The sequence below is a fragment of the Lynx rufus genome, unplaced genomic scaffold (genome assembly GCF_022079265.1).
Source record: "Lynx rufus isolate CCGP_SWC_20201006 ecotype Redwood Valley unplaced genomic scaffold, mLynRuf1.p SCAF_2, whole genome shotgun sequence".
NCBI lineage: Eukaryota > Metazoa > Chordata > Mammalia > Carnivora > Felidae > Lynx > Lynx rufus.
In genome coordinates, this window is record NW_025814834.1 from 61261198 (window position 1) to 61282743 (window position 21546).

The window sequence follows — 21546 nt, forward strand, 5'->3', positions numbered from 1 at the left end:
ATTAAAAGAAATGTTTTTTAATGTTTATTCATTTTTTTGAGAGAAAGAGAGCGCGCATGCAAGTGGGGGAGGGGCAGAGAGAAAAGGAGACAAAATCTGAAGCAGGCTCCAGGCTCTGAGCTGTCAGCACAGAGCCCGACGTGGGGCTCAAACTGAAGAACTGCGAGGTCATGACCTGAGCCAAAGTCAGGTGCTTAATTGACTGAGTCACCCTGGTGCCCCTCGATTCTGAATTTTTAATTAAAAAATTTTAAATTTGCAAATTTAGATGAAAAGCAAATTGCTTTCATATATTTTCAGGAAGGATTTTAACTGAACTAGTTCATTCTATCTATAGCAAATTGTGTATATACTCTCAGAAATCAATCAGTTTTATCTATATACAGGCTTCTGAGATGAGACTAAAATTTTTGTAACACACCGATTCTAAGGGGATGGGCTTAGTGCTGTTGGTATGCTGCTGGCCACAGCTATTTTGTGCCCAGAGGGTACTGGTTACTTTGCTTCTCTTACATTTGACAGGCTTTCCTAATGGAAAGCTGATCTAAGGACAAGATAGTACTTGTCCAAGTTGGGATTTTGCCTTAAGCACTGAACAAATCAGATTTTAAAGGTAAAGTTCAATTTACATCCCATTTGTTATGTTATACAATATTTCACTTACTAGCACACGTTATAAACACCAAGCTTTTACTTTTAATGATTCTGTATCAAGCAATTTACTTGTACTCTAATAAAAAAATAAAGACTATAGTAATTTACTTTGGTTTTTTTTCCCCGTTGGACTTCAACATCTTCATAACCTTATAACAAATCACAACAGATACACACCTCATTTTCACAGAAGATATATTTCAATATATGGTGTGTAAACTGATTTCTATAAACTGATTTCTTATTATTTTACATTTTTATAAAGCATTTATGCTTTTAAGAAATTTTATTTATGTTTATGCTAACTTCTAAATTATCTTCAATTAGTATGTGATGCCAAGGTTTTAGGCTGTATCTAGTTTCTTTTCTCTCTTTTACCCAACCTACTCCCAGGAAGCAGTTAACAGAGGAGGAACAAAACAAATCTTACTAGGAATGTTTCCTATTTGGAGAAATCACCCAGGAAAAACAAGATTACTAGGAAGGCCTTCAATGTGTTTTAAAGGTGCCAGATGTAAAATCTTAGAAGCAAAATATGGGAGGAATGATAATAAAAGCCAAAAAGCGATCTGTGACAACATGAATAGACCTAGAGGGTATCATATGATGTGAAAACCTCAAGTTTTTTAACAAGACTGAAAAATTTACCCTAAGTATTTAAGAATCATATCATCACACATTAGCATATCACAACTATGCATTTATTATACTGTTAAGAAGGGAAGCAATTGCAGTGGTATTTCAGAAGCTATATATTTTTTAAAATGTAATATTCGCTCATAGACTCTAAACAGTATTTTAAAATATACAATCTCTCCGAAAGAAAATATTCAACTAAAGATAAGATAGATAACTTTTAATGTAAGTAAATGTTACAAGATTTTAAGATTAAAGTCATCATCAGATTTTCCACAACACAATGTACAGAAATTTGCAAACTTCCTGTACACAGCAGAATAACCTTTACTCTTGAGCGAGGCGTTCAATTACACGTCGGTAATCTTCCACAAGTTCCTGAAAGCTTTCTTCCAGCTGTTCATGTTGCATGCTTATTTCTATTTGGTTCATCTGGTTTGTCAGTTCTTCTGGTCGGAGACATTTTCTCATTTTAGCAAGATCTCTCTGCTTTTTCTAAGCAACAAATACAATTATTGGTTAGACTAAGAAAGAAGATATAGTTCTTTATATTCTTAGAATTTTAAGTCTCTACTGTTAGAAATAATAGTACGAATATGCCAATTTGTCCCATATAGTTTTTTTGTTAAGAAAATCATAATGTTATAGTAAATATTAATCCTCTTTTACTATATTTAAAAATACATATAATGTTAGCCCTGAATTATGAACCTTCTAAATGGAGTTAACTAGAAGACTTGGAATTTGTGTCAACTGATGGTAAATATACATGTCACTAATAGCCCCCTCTCCAGAGCATAATAAAGAACTGGCCAGTATAGATGCTCAAATATTTCTTTAATAAATAAATACATTAACTGAAAAAAGACAACTGAGATTAAGTGCTATTATTCTTCATTTCACTATTCAATCATTCATTACATTAATTTAAATTCCAAAGTGCCTTTTTCCTGCCACTAAATTAATTTCTAAGTTTCCTTACAATGTATTTATGGCCCAATATTATTTTAACCAAAACTGTTTGAGTTTCAGAAAGATAAACCAAAAACTGTCACATTTTAAGAAGACACTATTAACTAGCACTTATTGAATCTCTACTATCCAAACATACATTATCTTATTAAACCCTCCCCATTTTACTGAGAAGAAACCCATCATGATGAGCCAGTCGGGAGCCAGTAACAACTTTAAGCCAGATGCTGTGTCTGAACAGTACTGTGTTAATAATGCTGAGGATGGGACTGGAGGACTAAGTTAACAGCTACTGCAAAAATTTAAGTGACATGATGAAAGCCTCTCACTTGAGAGGCCAAGTCAATAGGAACAGAGATGGAGGGGAAAGGGCATATTTGGGAAGAAAATATTGGGTGATGTGGGGGATTAAGAATGACTCTAAGGGGCCCCTAGGTCACTCAGTCGGTTAAGTGTCCTACTCTTGATCTTGGCTCAGGTCATGATCTCAGGGCTCGCAAGATCAAGCGCCGCATTGGGCTCTGCGATGACAGTGCAGAGCCTGCTTGGGATTCTCTCCCTCCCTCTCTCTCTCTCTCTCTCTCTCTCTGCCTTGCCTGTCTGCTGCTTGCTCTCATGCTTTATCAAAATAAATAAATAAAAACTAAAAAAAATATGACTCCAAGACTCCTGGATAGGTGGCAACACTGCAATACATGAAACTTTCATACATTTTGGGTAAACTATTCTAGATTAATACATTAATCCCCTTTTACTAGAGTACATAATAAAGAGCTAACTTTATGTACATAAAGATCAGGGGTGCCTGGGTGGCTCAGTCAAACTTGATTTCGGCTCAGGTCATGATCTACAGTTGGTGGGTTTGAGCCCTGTGTTGGGCTCCATGCTGACAGTGTGGAGTCCGCTTGGGATTCTCTCTCCCTCTCTCTCTCTTTCTCTGCTCTTTCCTCACTCGTGCTTTCTCTCTCTTGAAATAAACTTTTTTAAAAAATCAGAAATCAAATGTATTAACTCATGTAATTCTAACAACTCTGTAAGATAATTTTCTACAATTCACAGATGAAGAAAAACAAGATATAGGAGTTGAATAACTTGACACAGAGGTAGTAGGAGAAACCAGAATGCAAAGCCTAACAGTCTGGTTAGACAATTAAAAAAAAAAAAAATACCAACAGCCCTGGGGCACCTGGGTGGCTCAGCTGGTTAAGCATTGGACTCTACATTTTTTTAAACATTTATTTTGAGAGAGAGAGTGTGCACACATGCACATGTGCAAGCACGGGAGGAACAGAGAGAGAATCCCAAGCAGGCTCCTAGCTGCCAGTGCAGAGCCAGAGAATATTGGAGTCTTGATGCTAGCTCAGATCATGATTCCAGGACTGTGGGATCAAGCCCTGCAAAGGGCTCTGTGCTGAGCGTGGAGCCTGCTTAAGAGTCTCTCTCTCTGTCTCTCTCTCTCTCTCTCTCTGTCTCTCCTACCCTCCCTCTGCCCCTCTCCCCTGCTCAAGAGAACTCTCTAAAAAAAAAAATAATAAAAATTAAAAAATTTAAAAAACCTAAATACTAATAAATGTCCTTTAAAGAGAACCCTAATATTTTTAGAATACTAGGCAAATGTGTCATGATTACTACTTAAAAAGCTCAAACTACAGCTAAATTTATAACCACACATTTTATTTATTTATTTGTTTGTTTAAAGTAAGCTCTACACCCAGCATGGGGCTTCAACTTTCATGACCCTGAGATCAAAAGTCATATGCTCTACCAACTGAGCCAGCCAGGTGCCCCTATAAACACATTTTTAATTAAAAAAAATTTTTTTTAACATTTATTTTTGAGACAGTGAGACAGGGCATAAGTGGGGTAGGGGCGGGGGGGGGGGGGGGAAGATACAGAATCAGAAGCAGGCTCCAGGCTCTGAGCTATCAGCACAGAGCCCGACGTAGGGCTCCAACTCAGATACCACAAGATCATTACCTGAGCCTAAGTCAGCTGCCCAACCGACTGAGCCACCCAGGCGCCCCTAAACACGTTTTTATTTTTATTTATTTTTTAATTTTTTTTTTAACATTTATTCATTTTTGAAAGAGAGAGACAGAGTGTGAATGGGGAAAGGGCAGAGAGAGAGGGAGACACAGAATTCGAAGCAGGCTCTAGGCTCCAAGCTGTCAGCACAGAGCCTGATGTAGGGTTTTGAACTCACGGACCACAAGATCATGACCCAAGTTGAAGTCGGCCGCTCAACCGACTGAGCCACCCAGGTGCTCCTAAACACATGTTTTTAAAGCAAGGTAACAACAATAAAGTTTGTAGATAAGCCTTTCTGACACTACAAAAACAGGTTGATACTGGGTCTAAATTGGTGGGGCTTTAGTAAATAAGGTTGTTGCTACTATAATCTGAAATAAAAAAAGTTAACTTCATTAGCGTAAGATGCCCCCTTTAAAGTAGTGCTTCTCGGGGCGCCTGGGTGGCGCAGTCGGTTAAGCGTCCGACTTCAGCCAGGTCACGATCTCGCGGTCCGTGAGTTCGAGCCCCGCGTCAGGCTCTGGGCTGATGGCTCGGAGCCTGGAGCCTGTTTCCGATTCTGTGTCTCCCTCTCTCTCTGCCCCTCCCCTGTTCATGCTCTGTCTGTCTCTGTCCCAAAAATAAATAAAAATGAAAAAAAAAAAAAATAAAGTAGTGCTTCTCAAACTTTAATGTGCACACAAACCACCTGGGGACCTTGATAAAAATGCAGGTTCTGACTCAGCAGATGTGGGATGGGGCAAGATTCTACATTTCTAACAAGTTCCTAAGTGACATCAATGTTACTGATCTACCGACCACACTCTGAATATTCTAGAGAACTGATGAAAATTCAAATATATTGTTCCTAAGACCCATGAGGACAGTGTATTTTTTACTCCCTCAATCATATTGGATAAGAAATGCTTTGTTTCTGCTGTAAAAGTTATTCACTATACTATATAAGAATATTTAACTTAAGAAAGCAGTTCAGGAACTAAAGGGTAATTCACCAGCAAGTTAGTGTGGTGTGTGATAGGAATAGAAGCTATTTTTCTAAATTGCTAACCAGTTATAATGTTTATTTCATAATTGATGCCCACTACTTGAAGATACCTCTAATCATATTAGATTCTTATATATAATAGAACCATCATATTAAATTCTTAAATATTTCTAGACTATCAAATTTTGTTCTAAATAACCTATAAAATGAATCATGTGCCAGTAATTTAATTAATTTATTTATTTATCCATGCCCAGCAGAGCCTGACAGGGGCTCAATCCCAGGACCCTGAGATCATGACCTGCACCAAAATCAAGAGTTGGACACTCAAAGGACTGAGCCACCCAGGCGCCCTAACATACTGTTTTAAATTATTATGCTGTTTTAAAATCTGAGAGCTTATATCTCCAATTTATCTCCCCCCTCCTCACCACGTTCAATTTCTTCATTGTCTATTTCTTTTAAATGGATGTCAGAATTAATCTCTATTGTAATTTTTATTGGCATGATGGAAATCTATGAATTTAAGAGCTCTAAAATACGTAGGAATAAAAAAATGCCTATAAATAGCTTCATGGAAAAAAACTATATATGAACATGAACATGTAAGGTATGGCTCAATTTAAAAAATAACTACATTGAGGTATTTATTATCCTTTAATATTCCTTACACTATATATTCCACTCTATGTGTATTATAAGTTAATCTTTCAAAGAATGGGTAAAAAAGGGGGGGCCTGGGTAGCTCAGTCAGTTAAGCGTCCGACTTTGGCTCAGGTCATGATCTTACGGTTTGTGAATTCTAAGCCCTGCATCGGGCTCTCTGCTGTAGTGTGGAGCCCGCTTTGGATCCTCTGTCCTCCCACCTCTCTGCCCCTCCACCACTTGCATTCCCTCTCTCTCTCTCTCTCTCTCTCAAAAATAAATAAACATTCAAAGAATGGGTAAAGAAATAAAAATCCCAAATTGATTTACAGAACATGTCTATCCAGCAAAGTGACACACATTGGGAGAACAAATGAAAGGTAGAACTTAAGACTGGAATAGATGTTCTATAAGCTTCAGAATAATTTTTTCCCTCTAAAAACAAAAAATTCCTTCATAGATTAGGGCAGTTCATAGTTTATTATTTTATTTAGTCATTTACTTTTAAAAAATTTTTTAAACATTTATTTTTTGAGAGACAGAGAGTGAGCAGGGGAGGGGCAGAGAGAGAGGGAGTCACAGATTCCAAAGCAGGCTCCAGACTCTGAGCTATCAGCACAGAGTCTGACACGGGGCTTGAATTTACAAACCGCGAGATCATGACCTGAGCTGAAGTCAGATGCTTAACCAACTGAGCCACCCAGCTGTTCCCCATTTATTTTTGAGGGAGAGTGCGTGAGTGAGCGAGGGGCAGAGGGAGTAGGAGAGAGAGAAGGAGAGAGAGTGTGGAGGCCAAGTGGGGCTCAAGCTCACCTGATGTAGGGCGCAAACTCACGAACAATGAGATCATGACCTGAGACGAAATTGGATACTTAACCAACTGAGCCACCCAGGTGCCCTGGCAGTTCATAACTTTTAATTAATCAAGATAAATTGAAGATGGCATTATTTTAAATTTATTTATGTTAACATTTGGCTTGAATATGAATTTATTTCCAGAAAATAATCCTTTCTTCTTGTCTAGTTTTCACAGGTTCCAAGAGGGGTTACAAGTATAATCTCAAAAATGCCACCACATCTAAGGGCTCCTTGATTTCCACTGGCTGAACTAGTCAGGCACTTATGCGAAGTACAGAGAGAAGGTTCTTTTGTAAGAATTTAAAAATAATAATGGTGTAGAGGCACATTAATTCCAAAGACTTGCCAAAAGACATCTTTTAAAACATGCACCACTGTACTGCATTTCTTTCTGTTCAGTTCCTAACTATGGAGGTATTTCCATTTTATGCAAGGGAAGCCTAACATCCAAGTGTTAATAAGTTGTCGACAATCACACAATTTCTAAAAGATAGAACAAAACTTCAAAATTGAGTTTCTAGATTCTAAATGCAATGACATAACAATGATTCGAAATTTTATATTTGCAAACCAACTAAGAATTAAAATACTCCTATGAAACCATATAAAAAAGCTTTAATGCTAAAACCAAGCAGGTACACCAATTTTTCTTTTGTTAGCCAAATTGTTCAAATGTATCTTTTCTTCAACACCTGAAAATTATTTCTGTACTAGAGATGGGAGTTTCTTCTTATGCTTAAAAAAAAAAAATGATTCTAGTTAATATAGGTTATTTCCCCTCTTCTGGCATTGATGTGAATGAATTATCAGTGTTTAAAACTTTTAAAGTAAGGCACAAGTACTTCTAATAGCTATCCAAATAATTTTTTAGGGGGAGAGTGTGTTTAGACTGATAGGTAAACTTGAGGGGTGCCTGGGTGACTCAGTTGGTTAAGTATCTGACCAGCTTAGGTCATGATCTCACAGTTCGTGGGTTTGAGCCCTGGGTCGGACTCTATGCTAACAGCTCAGAGCCTGGAGCCTGCCAAGGATTCTGTGTCTCCCTCTCTCTGCCCCTCCCCCACTCATGCTCTGTCTCAAAAAGAAATAAAACATTAAAAAAAAAATTAGACTGATAGGTAAACTTGATTCCTCAAATAAAGGCAGCACAGAATTGGTGTACTTTGCTAACAATCAATAAATTACTTCATATCTCAGTAATAATTTAGTGACAATCAAAATTATAATCTTTTCATAAAACTTGAAAGTAAACATAAATTTTACACTCCAAACTTTCCCCATTGGGCATAGATTTAAAGATTAAAAAAAAAAAAAAAAAAAGAAAAACTCTAAACCATATTATTAAGCAACTTTACTTTATTCTTAAATATAATTTGACATTTAAGAATGCTGTAATAACAGCAAAGTACATAATATCACACTGCAATCAGAAGCTGAAGAAAATCATCTACACACAATCAACAAAAAAATAACAGCACTTCTTCTATGCCTATAGGACATTTAACTCATTTCTAGGCTTTCTTAAAGTTTGTGGTAGGTTTCTTACCCCAAACATTGGGACTATCAACCTAAAGGAGGGGAGGGGGACCCTCAAGCTTTCTTGGTTTTCTCAGTGGGACAGAATACTGGATAACTGAACTGATTAAAGTGTACATTACTATAAATATGGTTTAAGCAAGTATCTGAAGAATTTGTAATCTGTGTGAGCTTTAGTGCAAGGATGGTGGTACTCTCATCTCAGTGGTGTTGAGAACCTAAAGAGTTTTAATAACGCTTTTGGTTGTCTTTCAGATAGATGACTTGTTTGACAGATGAGGATACTTAATATAAAAAATCATTACCATTCTTTAAGGGTGAAAAACACTTGCTTTTATAAAGTACAGAAATTCCTATTTGGCATGAGTTGGTGACTATTTACACTTAGAATCCATCATCTCTCATGTGCTACATCTGCCTATGTAAAACATCAAATAATTATGAGACACATAATTCAATAAATTATTTTACTTTACTAAAATAGTTTTAATACAGACATACCTCATTTTGTGCTTCGCAGATATTCTTTTTATAAAGTGAAGGTTTGTGGCAACCCTGCATCAAGCAAGTCTACTGGCACCATTTCTTTAACAGTATTTGTTCATTTCATGTCTCTGTGTCTCGTTTTGGTAATTCTTACAATATGTCAAACTTTTACATTATTATTGTATTTGTGGTGGTCATCTATATTCAGTGATCTTTGATGTTAGTATTGTTTTGGGGCTCCACAAACTGAGCCATATAAGATGGTAAACTTAACGTTGTATTTTTTTTTTTTAATGTTTATTTATTTTGAGAGAGAGTGTGTGAAAGGGGGAAGGGCAGAGGAGAAAGGGAGACAGAGGATCCAAAGCGGGCTCTGTGCTGACAGCAAAGAGCCCGATGCAGGGTCTGAACCCATGAACCGTGAGATCATGACCTGAGCCAAAGTCAGATACCCAACTGACCAAGTCATCCAGGAGGCCCATGTTGTGTATGTTCTGAGTGTACCACTGACCAGGTATATCCCCTTGGGCCGTTCTATTCCTTGAGACACAACAATATTGAAATTAGGCCAATAGTGAAATGAACCCTACAGTGGTCTCCAAGTGTTGAAGTGAAAGGAAGAACTGCACATCTCTCACTTTAAACCAAAGCTAGAAATGATTAAGCTTAGTAAGAAGGCATATTGAAAGCTGAGATAAGCCAAAAAGTAAGTCTCTTGTGCCAAAGAGACAAAGTTGTGAACACAAAGTTCTCGAAGGAAATTGCAAGTGCCACTCCAGTGAACACACATATGAAAAGAAACCAAAACAGCATTATTGCGGATATGGAGAAAGATATAGTGGTCTCAACAGAAGATTAAACCAGCCACAACATTCCCTTAAGCCAAAACCTAATCCAAAACAAGGCCCTAACTTTCCTCAATTCTCTGAAGCCAGAGAGGTGAGGAAGCTGCTGAAGAAAAACTGGAGGGGCACCTGCGTGGCTCAGTCGGTTAAACATCCGGCTTCGGCTTAGGTCATGATTTCATGATTTGTGAGTTCGAGCCCAGTGTCGCGCTCTGTGCTGACAGCTCAGAGTCTGGAGCCTGCTTCGGATTCTGTGTCTCCCTCTCTCTCTGCCCCTCCCCGGCTCACGCTCTGTCTCTCTCACAAAAATAAATAAACATTAAAAACAAAAAACCAAAAAAACCAGAAGCTAGCCAAGGTTGGTTCATGAGGTTTAAGGAAAGAAGTCATCTCCATAATATAAAAGTGCAAGGTTGAAGCAGCAAGTACTGATGTAGAGGCTATGCAAGTCACCCAGAAGATCTAGCCAAGATAATTAATGAAAGTGGCTATACTAAACAACAGATTTTCAATATAGACAAAATAGCCTTTTTTTTTTAAGTCTATGTATTTATTTATTTATTTATTTACTTACTTACTTACTTACTTATTTAATCTCTACACCCAATATGGGGCTCGAACCCACAACCTAGAGGTCAAGCGTCACATTCCCTTCTGACTTAGCCAGCCAGGAGTCCCAAAACAGCCTTCTATTGAAAGAGGAGGAGATGCTTGGCTTCAAAGCTCCAAAGGATAGGTTAAGTCCCCTGTTAGGGGCTAATGCAGCTGGTGACTAAGTTGAAATCAATGCTCAAGGATCATTCCAAATATCCTAGGGCCCTTAAGAATTATGCTAATTTTACTCTGCCTATGCTAGATCTACGGGAACAACAAAGCCTAGATGACAGCACATCAGTTTGCAACACAATTTACAGAGTATTTTAAGCCCACTGTTGAGACCTACTGCTCAGAAAAAAGGATTCCTTTTAAAATATCACTGCTCACTGACAATGCACCTGGTTACCCAAGAGCTCTGTGGAGATGTACAGCGAGATTAATGTTGTTTTCATGTCTGCTAACACAATATCCATTCTATAGCCCATGAACTCAGGAGTAATTTTGATCTTCAAGTCTTATTATTTAAGAAACACCTTTCATAGGCTATTGCTGCCATAGATAATGACTTCTCTGATAGATCTAGGCAAAGTAAACTGAAAACCTTTGGAAAGGACTCACCATTCTACGTGCCGTTAAGAACACTTGTGATTCATGGTAAAAGGCAAAATATCAACCTTAACAGGACTGTGGAAGAAGCTGATTCCACCCCACATGGATTAACTTTGAGGGATTTAAGACTTCAGTGAAGAAATAGCAAGAGAACCAGAATTAGAAGTGAGTCTGAAAATGTGACTGAATTGCTGCAATTCTCATGATAAAACTCGAACAGACGAGGAGTTGCTTCTTATGGATGAGCAAAGCAAGTAGTTTCTTGAAATGGAAACTACTCCTGATAAAGATGCTGTGAAGATTATTGAAATGACAACAAAGAATTTAGAATATTAGTTGATAAAGCAGTAGCAAAGTTTGAGAGTACTGACTCCCAATTTTGAAAAAATTTCTACTGTAGGTAATAAAATGGTATCAAATAGCATCACACGCTGTAGAGAAAGAATCAACTGATGTGACAAACTTCAGTTGTCTTACTTTAAGAAACTGCTACAACCAACCCCAGCCTTCAGCAACCAGCACCCTGATCACAGACAGCAGCCATTAACATCAAGGTAAGACACTCTACCAGCAAAAAGATAATGACTCACTGAAAGCTCAGATAATGGTTAGCATGTTTAGCAATAAAATGTTTTTAAATTAAGGTATGTACAGTTTAAAAAAAACATAATGCTATTGTACACTTAGCAAAATACAGTATAATGTAAACATAACTTTTTTATGCACTGGAAAACCATAAAATTCACTTGATTGCTTTATTGCAATATTCACTTTATTGCAACTGTTTGGAACTGAACCTGCAGTATCTCTGAGGTGTCCCTATACTCTGATGTTGCCATGATGACATCTACTTCTACTGTTCTATATGCCCAAATTTCCCATAAATTTTCCAGTGGCACCTCAATTGGTTAAGCGTCCAACTTTGGCTCAGGTCATAATCTCACAGTTCTCAGGTTTGAGCCCTACATTGGGCTCTCTGCTGTCAGTGAGAAGCCTACTTCAGATCCTCTGCCCACCTCCCCACCCCTCTCCCACTTGCGTGCCCACTCTCTTTCTCTCTCAAAAATAAACACTTAAATTTTTTTTTTCTAGTTGACAAACTAATGTTACTTTAAAACTCAAAACCTTTGGAAAGCACCATCTTTACCAATTGTCTGATGTTTCTGAATTGATAAACATCAAAGAATAAAATGCAACTTTGAACAATTTTGGGGAAGAGAGAACAGTGCAATGTATTACAACCTATTTATAGGCAGACAGTAGTCCATAAGACAGAAAACTTTTGGATTTATCATTTATGTTCTCAGCTCCTGTATTGTACAGGCCTACAGGTATGATGTATACAACTGTAGCAACCACATGTCAGATATTATTTATAGAACAAATTAAGAAATATCCTCCCCAATCAGCTTACTGCACAGCTGCAGCTATCATAGCAAATCCCCATTCACAGAGGCTGGCATGGACAATATCTACCGTAATAATGGCTACATGATGATCAGGACAAACCTGATCTAGGAGGGGAAATTTCTGAGTTAGAGGAAAATATGGGATATGAAAAATATGGGGTGGGGGTAGGGAACAAGAAGAAAGAATATTTTAAAAAAAAAGAAGTAAACAATATTATGTTGCAGTTTCAGCTATGGTAAAGTATAGATGTTAAAAATGACAACCAAGGGCATATTTAGGAAGAAGGCAGCAAAGGCAAACATAATATATATGACAACTAGGAAACTAGAGACTCAGAAAAAACTAATAAAATAATTTATTAAGGAAAAGTTTGGGCATTCACATTTTTAAAAGAGGGCAAACAAATGAAATAAAAAGTAACCATGAATAAACTATTCTTAGAATTAGTTTTTAAGTGAATGAAAAGAGATTTATAGCTTACACTGGAAAATTATGACAGCAAGACTTCTTACAACTAATTGGAAGAATGTATTCACTTTTGTAAAAGTATAATTTAGGAAAATGATTTGAACTCTCCCATACAATGGCAATTGCTACACTTTCTTCTTTTATTATTTATTTATTTATTTTTAAGTAAACTCTACCTGCAACGTGGGGCTCAAACTCACAACCCCAAGATCAAGTTGCATGCTCTACCAAATGAGCCAGCCAGGTGCCTCTCTTCTCCACTTTTATTTTTATTTATTTATTTTTTTAATTTTATTATTTTTTAAAACGTTTATTTATTTTTGAGACAGAGAGAGACAGAGCATGAACGGGGGAGGGTCACAGAGAGAGGGAGACACAGAATCTGAAACAGGCTCCAGGCTCTGAGCAGTTAGCACAGAGCCCGACGCGGGGCTCGAACTCACATGCCGCGAGATCGTGACCTGAGCCGAAGTCGGACGCCTAACCGACTGAGCCACCCAGGCGCCCCTCTTCTCCACTTTTAAACAATGACAAGAATACAATCTTTAAGACTCTACAAAGTCCTACCTTATATGGGCTAATTAGTCTTCTTTTAATGTCCAGTCTATAGCTTCTGTACTGTTCAGCATCACTCATGTCAGTTACCAGTAGTCGAAGAATTTCATAAACTCGTCTAGCATGTTGCTTAATGAAACAAAAGAAAAAAACATGAACACTTTCAAATCACAAAATAGTGACACTTTTCCAAAAGAACACAGGATATACTGAATATCTCCTATGGGCCAGAAATTGTGCTAGGTACCAGACGAAAAACAATAAAAGATAGTTTCTGTCTTCAAGGAGGCAGCAGCCTAATGAATAACACAAATGATTGAGGAGTGGTTAATTTAATGATGGAAATGTGCATAGGGTATTATGGTAGTGTAGCCTGGGAATGGGATAAACGCTAGAAACAAAACCTGGGGAAACAAAACCTGAGCTGAATCTTTTTTTTCTTTTTTTTAATGTTTATTTATTTTTGAGAGAGAGAGAGGGAGAGAGGGAATGAGTGGGGGAGGGGCAGAAAGGGGGGAGACACAAAATCTGAAGCAGGCTCCAGGCTCTGAGCTGTCAGCACAGCCAAAGTTGAATGCTTATCTGACTGAGCCACCCAGGAGCCCCAAAACCTGAGCTAAATCTTCAAGGGAAGGGACCATGCCATTCTAGAAAGAAGGGAGGGCTCTGTGTGTATACAAGTGCACACATGCAACACACATGCAGGACTGAAGCAGCCTGACGTTGCTGGAGCACAAAATGAAAAGCAGTGAGTAGAAGTAAAGTGAGGATACAGCAGAAGTGTGTTTACATAGAGGCTTACACACTGTGTTTTTATCACTGGGCTTTTACACACTGGCTTTTATCTAGCAGGTGACAGATTTTAAATGGCATGAACAAAGTGCACAAATATGAGTTTTAAGAAAAGTATTCTCTCAGCTACATAGAAATGGTAGCAAAAAGGGTAGGAAGACCAATTAGGAAGCTGAGCTATTAAATCAGGCAAAAATGATGAAGGCATGAACTAAGACAGCACAAGTAAGAATACTACAGGAACAAAGATTCTAGAAGAAGAGGAAAGACTGGGTGTGGAGAAGCATGTGGGATGATAGAGTTTTCACAGCCTAGGAGAGAGTCAGGAGGCAGCAGAACATATAAACCTAAAGAAAATTCTAGTTTAAAAGAGTGAGGATTTAAGCAATATCAGTACACAGGCAAGAGTTAAAACCGTGATTGGTTAGGAAAGCATAAACAGTGAAGAGGGAGATGTCAGAACCCTGTACTACAGTGACAGTTAAAGGGCAGGGAGAAGACAAAAACAAAGAAATATTAGGAAAATCAAGCTTTCGATACCAAAAGTAGTTTTGGTATCACTGAAGCCAAAAGAGTAGCCCATAGTTTTTCTGTTTGTGTTGTTTCACATATATTTATTGAAGACGGGAGGGGTCAAGTATAGGTAGATTGGGAAGATGATGTCTGAACATTCCGGAAGGGACACCTGAGCTGAGCTTGAAAAATGAGTAATATCTGGCAAGGCAAAGATGGAGGAACAAGAAAAGGGGGTATCAAGGGCAAAGGGAAGAGTTAAACAGACTTCAAAAGAAGAAAGATGTAGCACAGTTGGGAAATAGCAAGAGGTTTAATAATGCCACAGCTTGCAGGAAAGTGGTAGGAAAATGAGTCTACCAAGGTTGGCAGGGTCCACATTATGACTGGCTCTATGTGCCATACTAAGTTTTAAATTCTTTTTCTTAAAGGAAAAAAGGTGTTTGTATTCTCTTTTAAAAGCTGAGCTATTGATGGGGCGCCTGGGTGGTGCAGTCGGTTAAGCGTCTGACTTCAGCCAGGTCACGATCTCGCGGTCCGTGAGTTCGAGCCCCGTGTCAGGCTCTGGGCTGATGGCTCGAAGCCTGGAGCCTGTTTCCGATTCTGTGTCTCCCTCTCTCTCTGCCCCTCCCCCGTTCATGCTCTGTCTCTCTCTGTCCCAAAAATAAATAAAAAACGTTGAAAAAAAATTAAAAAAAAAAGCTGAGCTATTGAATAAATTCTCTAAAGGTTTAATACAGTCTGGACATACCAAATATTTCTAAAATATTTATTTATCTTAAAACTAGGAAGCCACTAAAGTGTTTTAAGGTAGGAGAAAATGGAAAGTTTCAGTTCAAATTAAGCTGTTGAAGATCAGTGATCAGGAACCTTTTTATATACAGGTTGGAGTTCAGAAGGAAAATCTACATTGGAGAGTTAGATGAGATCTCCCAAGTCAACAATATCACATACTAGTCCTTATTGGAATACTCTTCATCTCACATATCTTCATAATCCAAATCCTACCCATTCTTCAAAGCTTAGATCAGATGCATCTCCCTCCCATGAAAAACTCTGACTCCCCTGCATACATAAATATAAGAAACTAAACTCCCTCTTCTGAACTCCCAGATGATTTCTTCTGTACCTACTTTAGGATATTTACTACTTTAAAATTCAAATATACAGATGTATATAAAGTAAAAGTTAAGTGTTTTACTCCAGCCCTTCCCCCCACCGATACCGTCCCCAGAAGTATTAACTATTTTATCATTTGAAATATTTTCTTAAAAAGCAAAAGTAAGATCATACTATCCATTCTTTTCTGCTTGTTACACTTAATAAGCCATAAAATCAACTATCTTCCCATTCTATTCATGAGGAAATTAAATTGCCCTAAGTCACAGAACAAGTGCTATACCCAGATCTGAACCAGGCAATCTGGCTTCAGAGCCTATACTCTCAACCACTGCTACTTCCCACACATGTATTCTTGATACATTTGCAACGTTTAAGTTGTACTTAAAAAAGAAAGAAAACTTCCAAACTGAAATGTTTTCCTTCTACAGAATAAAAATACCTTATTTATTTTGAACTTCTGTTGTGCCTCTATTGCCATCTCTTCATTGAATCCTTGCATCAACTTTTCCCGGGAAAAACAGGGCAAATCTTGACAGAGCTTCACAAGCACAAAGTCTCTTAATTTCACGTAACTTTTGGATGGATCTTCCGCTAAAGAAAAGGCAGAATAATATTTCTCTTATCCAACATAATTCCTTCATCATTTGAGATCTCAATATACATGTTAGGCTAGAAAAAGGAAATATTATTAAAAGAATTTTACAAGACAAAAGTTATAATGAGAAAGGATTATTCCTTATTAATCAAACAATGGCACTATTATCTTTGCTAAATAAAATTACATAGTATTTGTGAAATTAGAGCTACTCCTTTCAGATGTAGACTTTTTCATGGGTGCTATCCTATGCATCTTAGTTTTCTTATTAAAAAAATTTTTTTTAATGTTTATTAATTTTTGAGAGAAAGAGAGAGAGAGAGAGAAAGAGAGAGACAGACAGACTGCGAACGGGTGAGGGGCAGAGAGAGAGAGGGAGACACAGAATCCCAAGCAGACTCCAGGCTCTGAGCTGACAGCACAGAACCCAATGCGGGGCTCGAACCCATGAACCAAGTGTTGAGATAATGATCTGAGTCGAAGTCAGACACTTAACTGACTGAGCCACCCAGGCGCCCCAATTTTATCTTCAATTAAAGTAGCTGTATAAACAAGAGATTCAAGTTTGGATAATCAATTCCAAAAGCAAGTATTCAGTGATATCTAAAGCTTCTAAAGCTCAATTTATAACTCCCCTACCCTAAACCAATAACCTTTACAGTCTGCCATACTTCTTTCCCCTAATTTAAAAAAAAATTCTTGCTTCCACAAAAGCAAATATATATATATTTTAAGAATAAAATGACAATATGATTTTGATCCTTTCTTCACTGCATCTGAATAGCATAGATCTTCCTTTGTTTGTCTCTTACCTACATTAGACTAAGTAGTTGACAAGGAAAATAGCAAAACATGATGGGTAGAAAGAAGACTACACAAAGAAAATCAGTTTGAGTCCCAGTTCTGTCATTCATAGATACAGGACCATGGGCAAGTCACCTCACTTCTCTGAGCTCTTGTTTTCTGATCAGTAAATGGCTTGAAACAAAGAATACTAAATTCTGAGCTAGTTCATGGATCATAAGACTTAATATTGTTACAGTAACAATACTCTACAAATCATTCAAAGCGATCCCTATCAAAATCCCAGCTAGCCTTTTTAGTTGCAGAAATTAAGTTTATCCTAAAATTCATACAGTTATGGAAGGAACCCAGACTAGCCCAAACGATCATGAAAAAGAACAAATGTTAGAAGACTCACACTTCCTGGGGCGCCTGGGTGGCGCAGTCGGTTAAGCGTCCGACTTCAGCCAGGTCACGATCTCGCGGTCTGTGAGTTCGAGCCCCGCGTCAGGCTCTGGGCTGATGGCTCAGAGCCTGGAGCCTGTTTCCGATTCTGTGTCTCCCTCTCTCTCTGCCCCTCCCCCGTTCATGCTCTGTCTCTCTCTGTCCCCAAAATAAACAAACGTTGAAAAAAAAAAATTAAAAAAAAAAAAAAAAAGAAGACTCACACTTCCTGATTTCAAAAATTACTACAAAGCTACAGTGATCAACACATGTACTGGCATAAGAACAGATCAATGGAACTGGATTGAGAGTTAAAAATAAACCTCTACATTTATGATCAATTAATTTTTTTTTTTTTGTCAACTGACTTTTGAGAAGTGTTCCCAAACCAATCTGTGAGGGAAAGAATGATCTTTTAACAAATGGTACTTGGACAACGGGATCTCCACAAGCCAAAGAATGAAGATGGACCCCTTTCCTCACACCATACACAAAAATAAATCAAAATCAACCATATACCTAAATGTAAGAGGCAAAAACCAGTTTAGAGGATGCCTGGGTGGTGCCTGGGTGGCTGGGTGTCACTATTTTGTGATTTGAAAGTGTTCATGTTTTTTTCTTTTGTTTCATTAAAACTAGCTAGGGAGAGAGGCACCACAGCAATAATTACATTAAGTGTAGATACATTAAACATTCCAATAACGAAGCAGAGATTGTCAGACTGGATAAAAAAAGATCCAACGATATGCTATCTACAACAGAAACATTTTGGATTCGAAAGCTGAAAGTCAAAGGATGAGTTTAAGCATTACTAAAATAAAAAACAATTGGGAAAAAACAGTTTAAGGCAAAAAAAAAAAAACGAGAAAAAAGGGCACATTTTATAATGACAAATTAATTCATGAAGATGTTAACAATTATAAACACATAGACAACAATAGAGGCCCAAAATACATAAAATAAAAGCTGACAGAATTAAGGAAGAAATAGATAATTCAATAAAAATAGTTGGAAATTTCAATACTACCCAATAACGGACAGAACAACTAGACAGAAAATCAGCAAATATAGAGAAGGTGTGAAGAACTCTATCAACTAACTTGACCTATCTGGTAGTTAGGTATCATTTCACCCAACAACAGCAGAATACGCATTCCTTTCAAGCACACATGGAACATTCTCCAGCAAGACCACATGTTGGGCAAAAAATTAGTAAACAATGGCCCATGGACCAAATCTCACCATGCTTACAGAGAACATACATGGCTTGCAAAACATAAGGTATTTATTGCTTCACATTTTAAAGAAAGAGTTTAGGGACCCTAAGGTAAAGTATAAATTAAAATTCAATAAATGAAAAAGAACTGAAGTTACAAAGTATGTTCTCTAACAACAATAGAATTAGATATCAACAACAGAAGGAAACTTGGGAATCTACGATATTTAGAAATTAAACATACTTCTGAATAACCCATGGACCAAAATGCTATTGGAAGAGATTTTGAACTGGGCGCCTGGCTGGCTCTGTAGGTAAACCATGCGACTCTTGATCTCAGGGTTATGAGTTCAAGCCCCACAATGGGTATAGAGTTTACTTTAAAAAAAAAAAAAAAAGAAAAAGATGGGGCGCCTGGGGGGCTCAGTTTGGCTGAGGTCATGATCTTGTGGTTCACAAGTTTGAGCCCCACGTTGGGTTCTGTGCTGACAGCTCAGAGCCTGGAACCTGCTTCAGATTTTGTCTCCCTCTCTCTCTGCCCCTCCCATCCTCATGCTGCCTCTCTTTCTCAAAAAATTAAAAAAAAAAAAAAAAATTAAACAAACAGGTATTTTGAACTGAATAAAAGCATAACTTATGAAAATACATGTTGTATATAAATATGAAAGTACTTATATATTTAAACTTCTGCATTAGAAAAGACATCAAATCAAATAAAAAACCTAAGTTTCAGTCTTCATTAGAGTAAGAGCAAATTGAACCCAAATAAGAAGAAAATAATAAAAGTTAATGTGGAAATCAAGTAAGTAGAAAACAGAAATAGAAATTTCTATGAAAACACAAGGGATCCTATATAACCGAAACAATTTTGAAAAAGAACATGACTAGAGAAATTTCACTTTCTGATTTCAAAACTCAATATAAAGGCTGAGGTACTGCTGTTGCTGGAGCCATGATACTTAAGAGAGAAAGGGAGGCCACAAAGGCCTAGCCAGCAGTACATGAGCCCCAAGGAGAATGATGCACATCTTTAGGCTGGAAAGCAAAAGGCCAGGGAAGAGGAGAAGCAAGATAAGAAGGTGATGAGGCTGCAGGTGATTCCAAAAAGAAGAAGAAATCTCTAGCCTCAGAAGAGAGTAAGGATGATGAAGATGACCACCAGCAAAGGTGTGGAAGGGCTCATCAACATCAAGAACCACAACTGGGTGGCACAGATAATTAGAAAGGTCACACAAGTGTATCTGGACAAGCCCAAGGAGCTTTCAAGGAAAGAAAAAGAAGACAGGGAGAAAGCAAAAAAGCATCACATTAAAATGCATTTATTGGGAAGACAGACTAGGCCAAGGCTGACCTCACCTGGCCGGAGATCAATCAGAAAGAGCAGAAAGGAGTGCAGCAGGTCACCAGGAAGAAAGAAGAGGCAAGAAAAGCAAAAGAGGATGCAACTTTATCAGGAAAACAAATGCAATCCCTTACCCTAATAAGTAAGCAAGGCCTGTTGGAGGAAATACCAGGCAACTGGGCCCTTTTGCCAGGACATCTGCTATGTCTTGCCCACTCTATGTCCTGGCACCACTGAAGCAGCCCCTCAGAAGTAGGAGTCTTCCTATGGCCTGGGTCCTCCTCTTCATCATCTTAACACATAAATAATTGGGGGAAAAGGCGAGCTGGGGGGCTGGCTGGAGAGGGAACAGCTGCTATCCTTGAGACAAAAAGATGAGGACTGTGTTTCCTATGTAACCATTAGAGTGGTTCTAAGAATTTAAACCTCTGTTGGGGGGTAGAAGGAATGTATAGGAAACGGGTTAAGAAGTTTTCATTTGTCAGGTAGATTGCACCTTATGGGGCGGTTGTGCTGGGGTCAGCTACTAATAAACTTGCAACACCAGCCCCAGACTGTGTTGACTGGGGGCTCACTCACAGAGGCTATACTCCAGGTCCTTAAAGGTCATGGTTGTCCCCAGCCAGTCCCCTCTAATTGAGGCTTCCTCTCTCTGCCCTTCCCTACCCCATTCCTAGCTACCTGGGCAGGGCCAGTATCCATTTTTAACCCTACTCATTGATCATTTCAAGAAACTTCTGCAGCACCCAGGAAAACCACACTCCACAAACTCAATGTACATATTTGGTGGATTAAATTTCACATAATAAAAAAAAAACAAACTCAACATAAAGCTATAGTAAACTAATCAAGATAGTATAATACTGGCATAAGGACATACATTGACTCTCAGAATCTAGAAATAACTCTTCCCATTTATGATCAACTGATTTTCAACATAGGTACCGAGGCAATTCAATGGAGGAAAAAAAACCAGTCTTTTTAACAAATGGCACTGCATCAACTGGATAGCCATATGTAAAAGGATGAATTTAGAAACTTATATAATATACAAAAATTAACTCAAAATGGATCACAGACCTCATTTAAGAGACTGGGAACAGGGACTGACTGCAAATGGACATGTGGGGTCTTTTAACTGTGATAGAAATATTCTAAAACAGGACTGTGGTGATGGCTGTAAAACTAGGCAGATACACTAAAACTCACTGAACTGTATGCCTAAAATGGGTGAATTTTATGGTATGCAAATCATACCTCAATAAAATTGCTTTAATTAAACCTCTACTAAATGACATACTCTCAAGCAAGCATCTCTTTAAAAAATTTCAGTACTAACAGATGAGGTTCAAACTTATTTAATGTCAATTTTTTCAAGTCTACCTCTTCTTTTTTTTTTTTTTTTTTTTTTTTTTTTCAACGTTTATTTATTTTTGGGACAGAGAGAGACAGAGC

General features: G+C 37.8%; 1 protein-coding gene and 1 pseudogene across 1 annotated transcript in view; one reads left to right on the forward strand and one right to left on the reverse strand.

The window, feature by feature from the left end:
• Window positions 1–1339: 1339 nt before the first annotated feature.
• HAT1 (histone acetyltransferase 1) overlaps window positions 1340–21546 on the reverse strand; it is a 57798-nt gene continuing 37591 nt past the window's right edge. Inside the window, exons 9-11 of the mRNA XM_047085122.1 lie at window positions 16151–16302; window positions 13297–13413; window positions 1340–1785 (exon numbers count right to left, since the gene is read on the reverse strand). Of these exons, the coding sequence (XP_046941078.1) occupies window positions 1618–1785; window positions 13297–13413; window positions 16151–16302 (437 nt within the window). The 3' untranslated portion in view covers window positions 1340–1617. The remainder of the gene's footprint in view (window positions 1786–13296; window positions 13414–16150; window positions 16303–21546) is intronic.
• LOC124515643 (28 kDa heat- and acid-stable phosphoprotein-like) lies at window positions 17233–20328 on the forward strand (annotated as a pseudogene).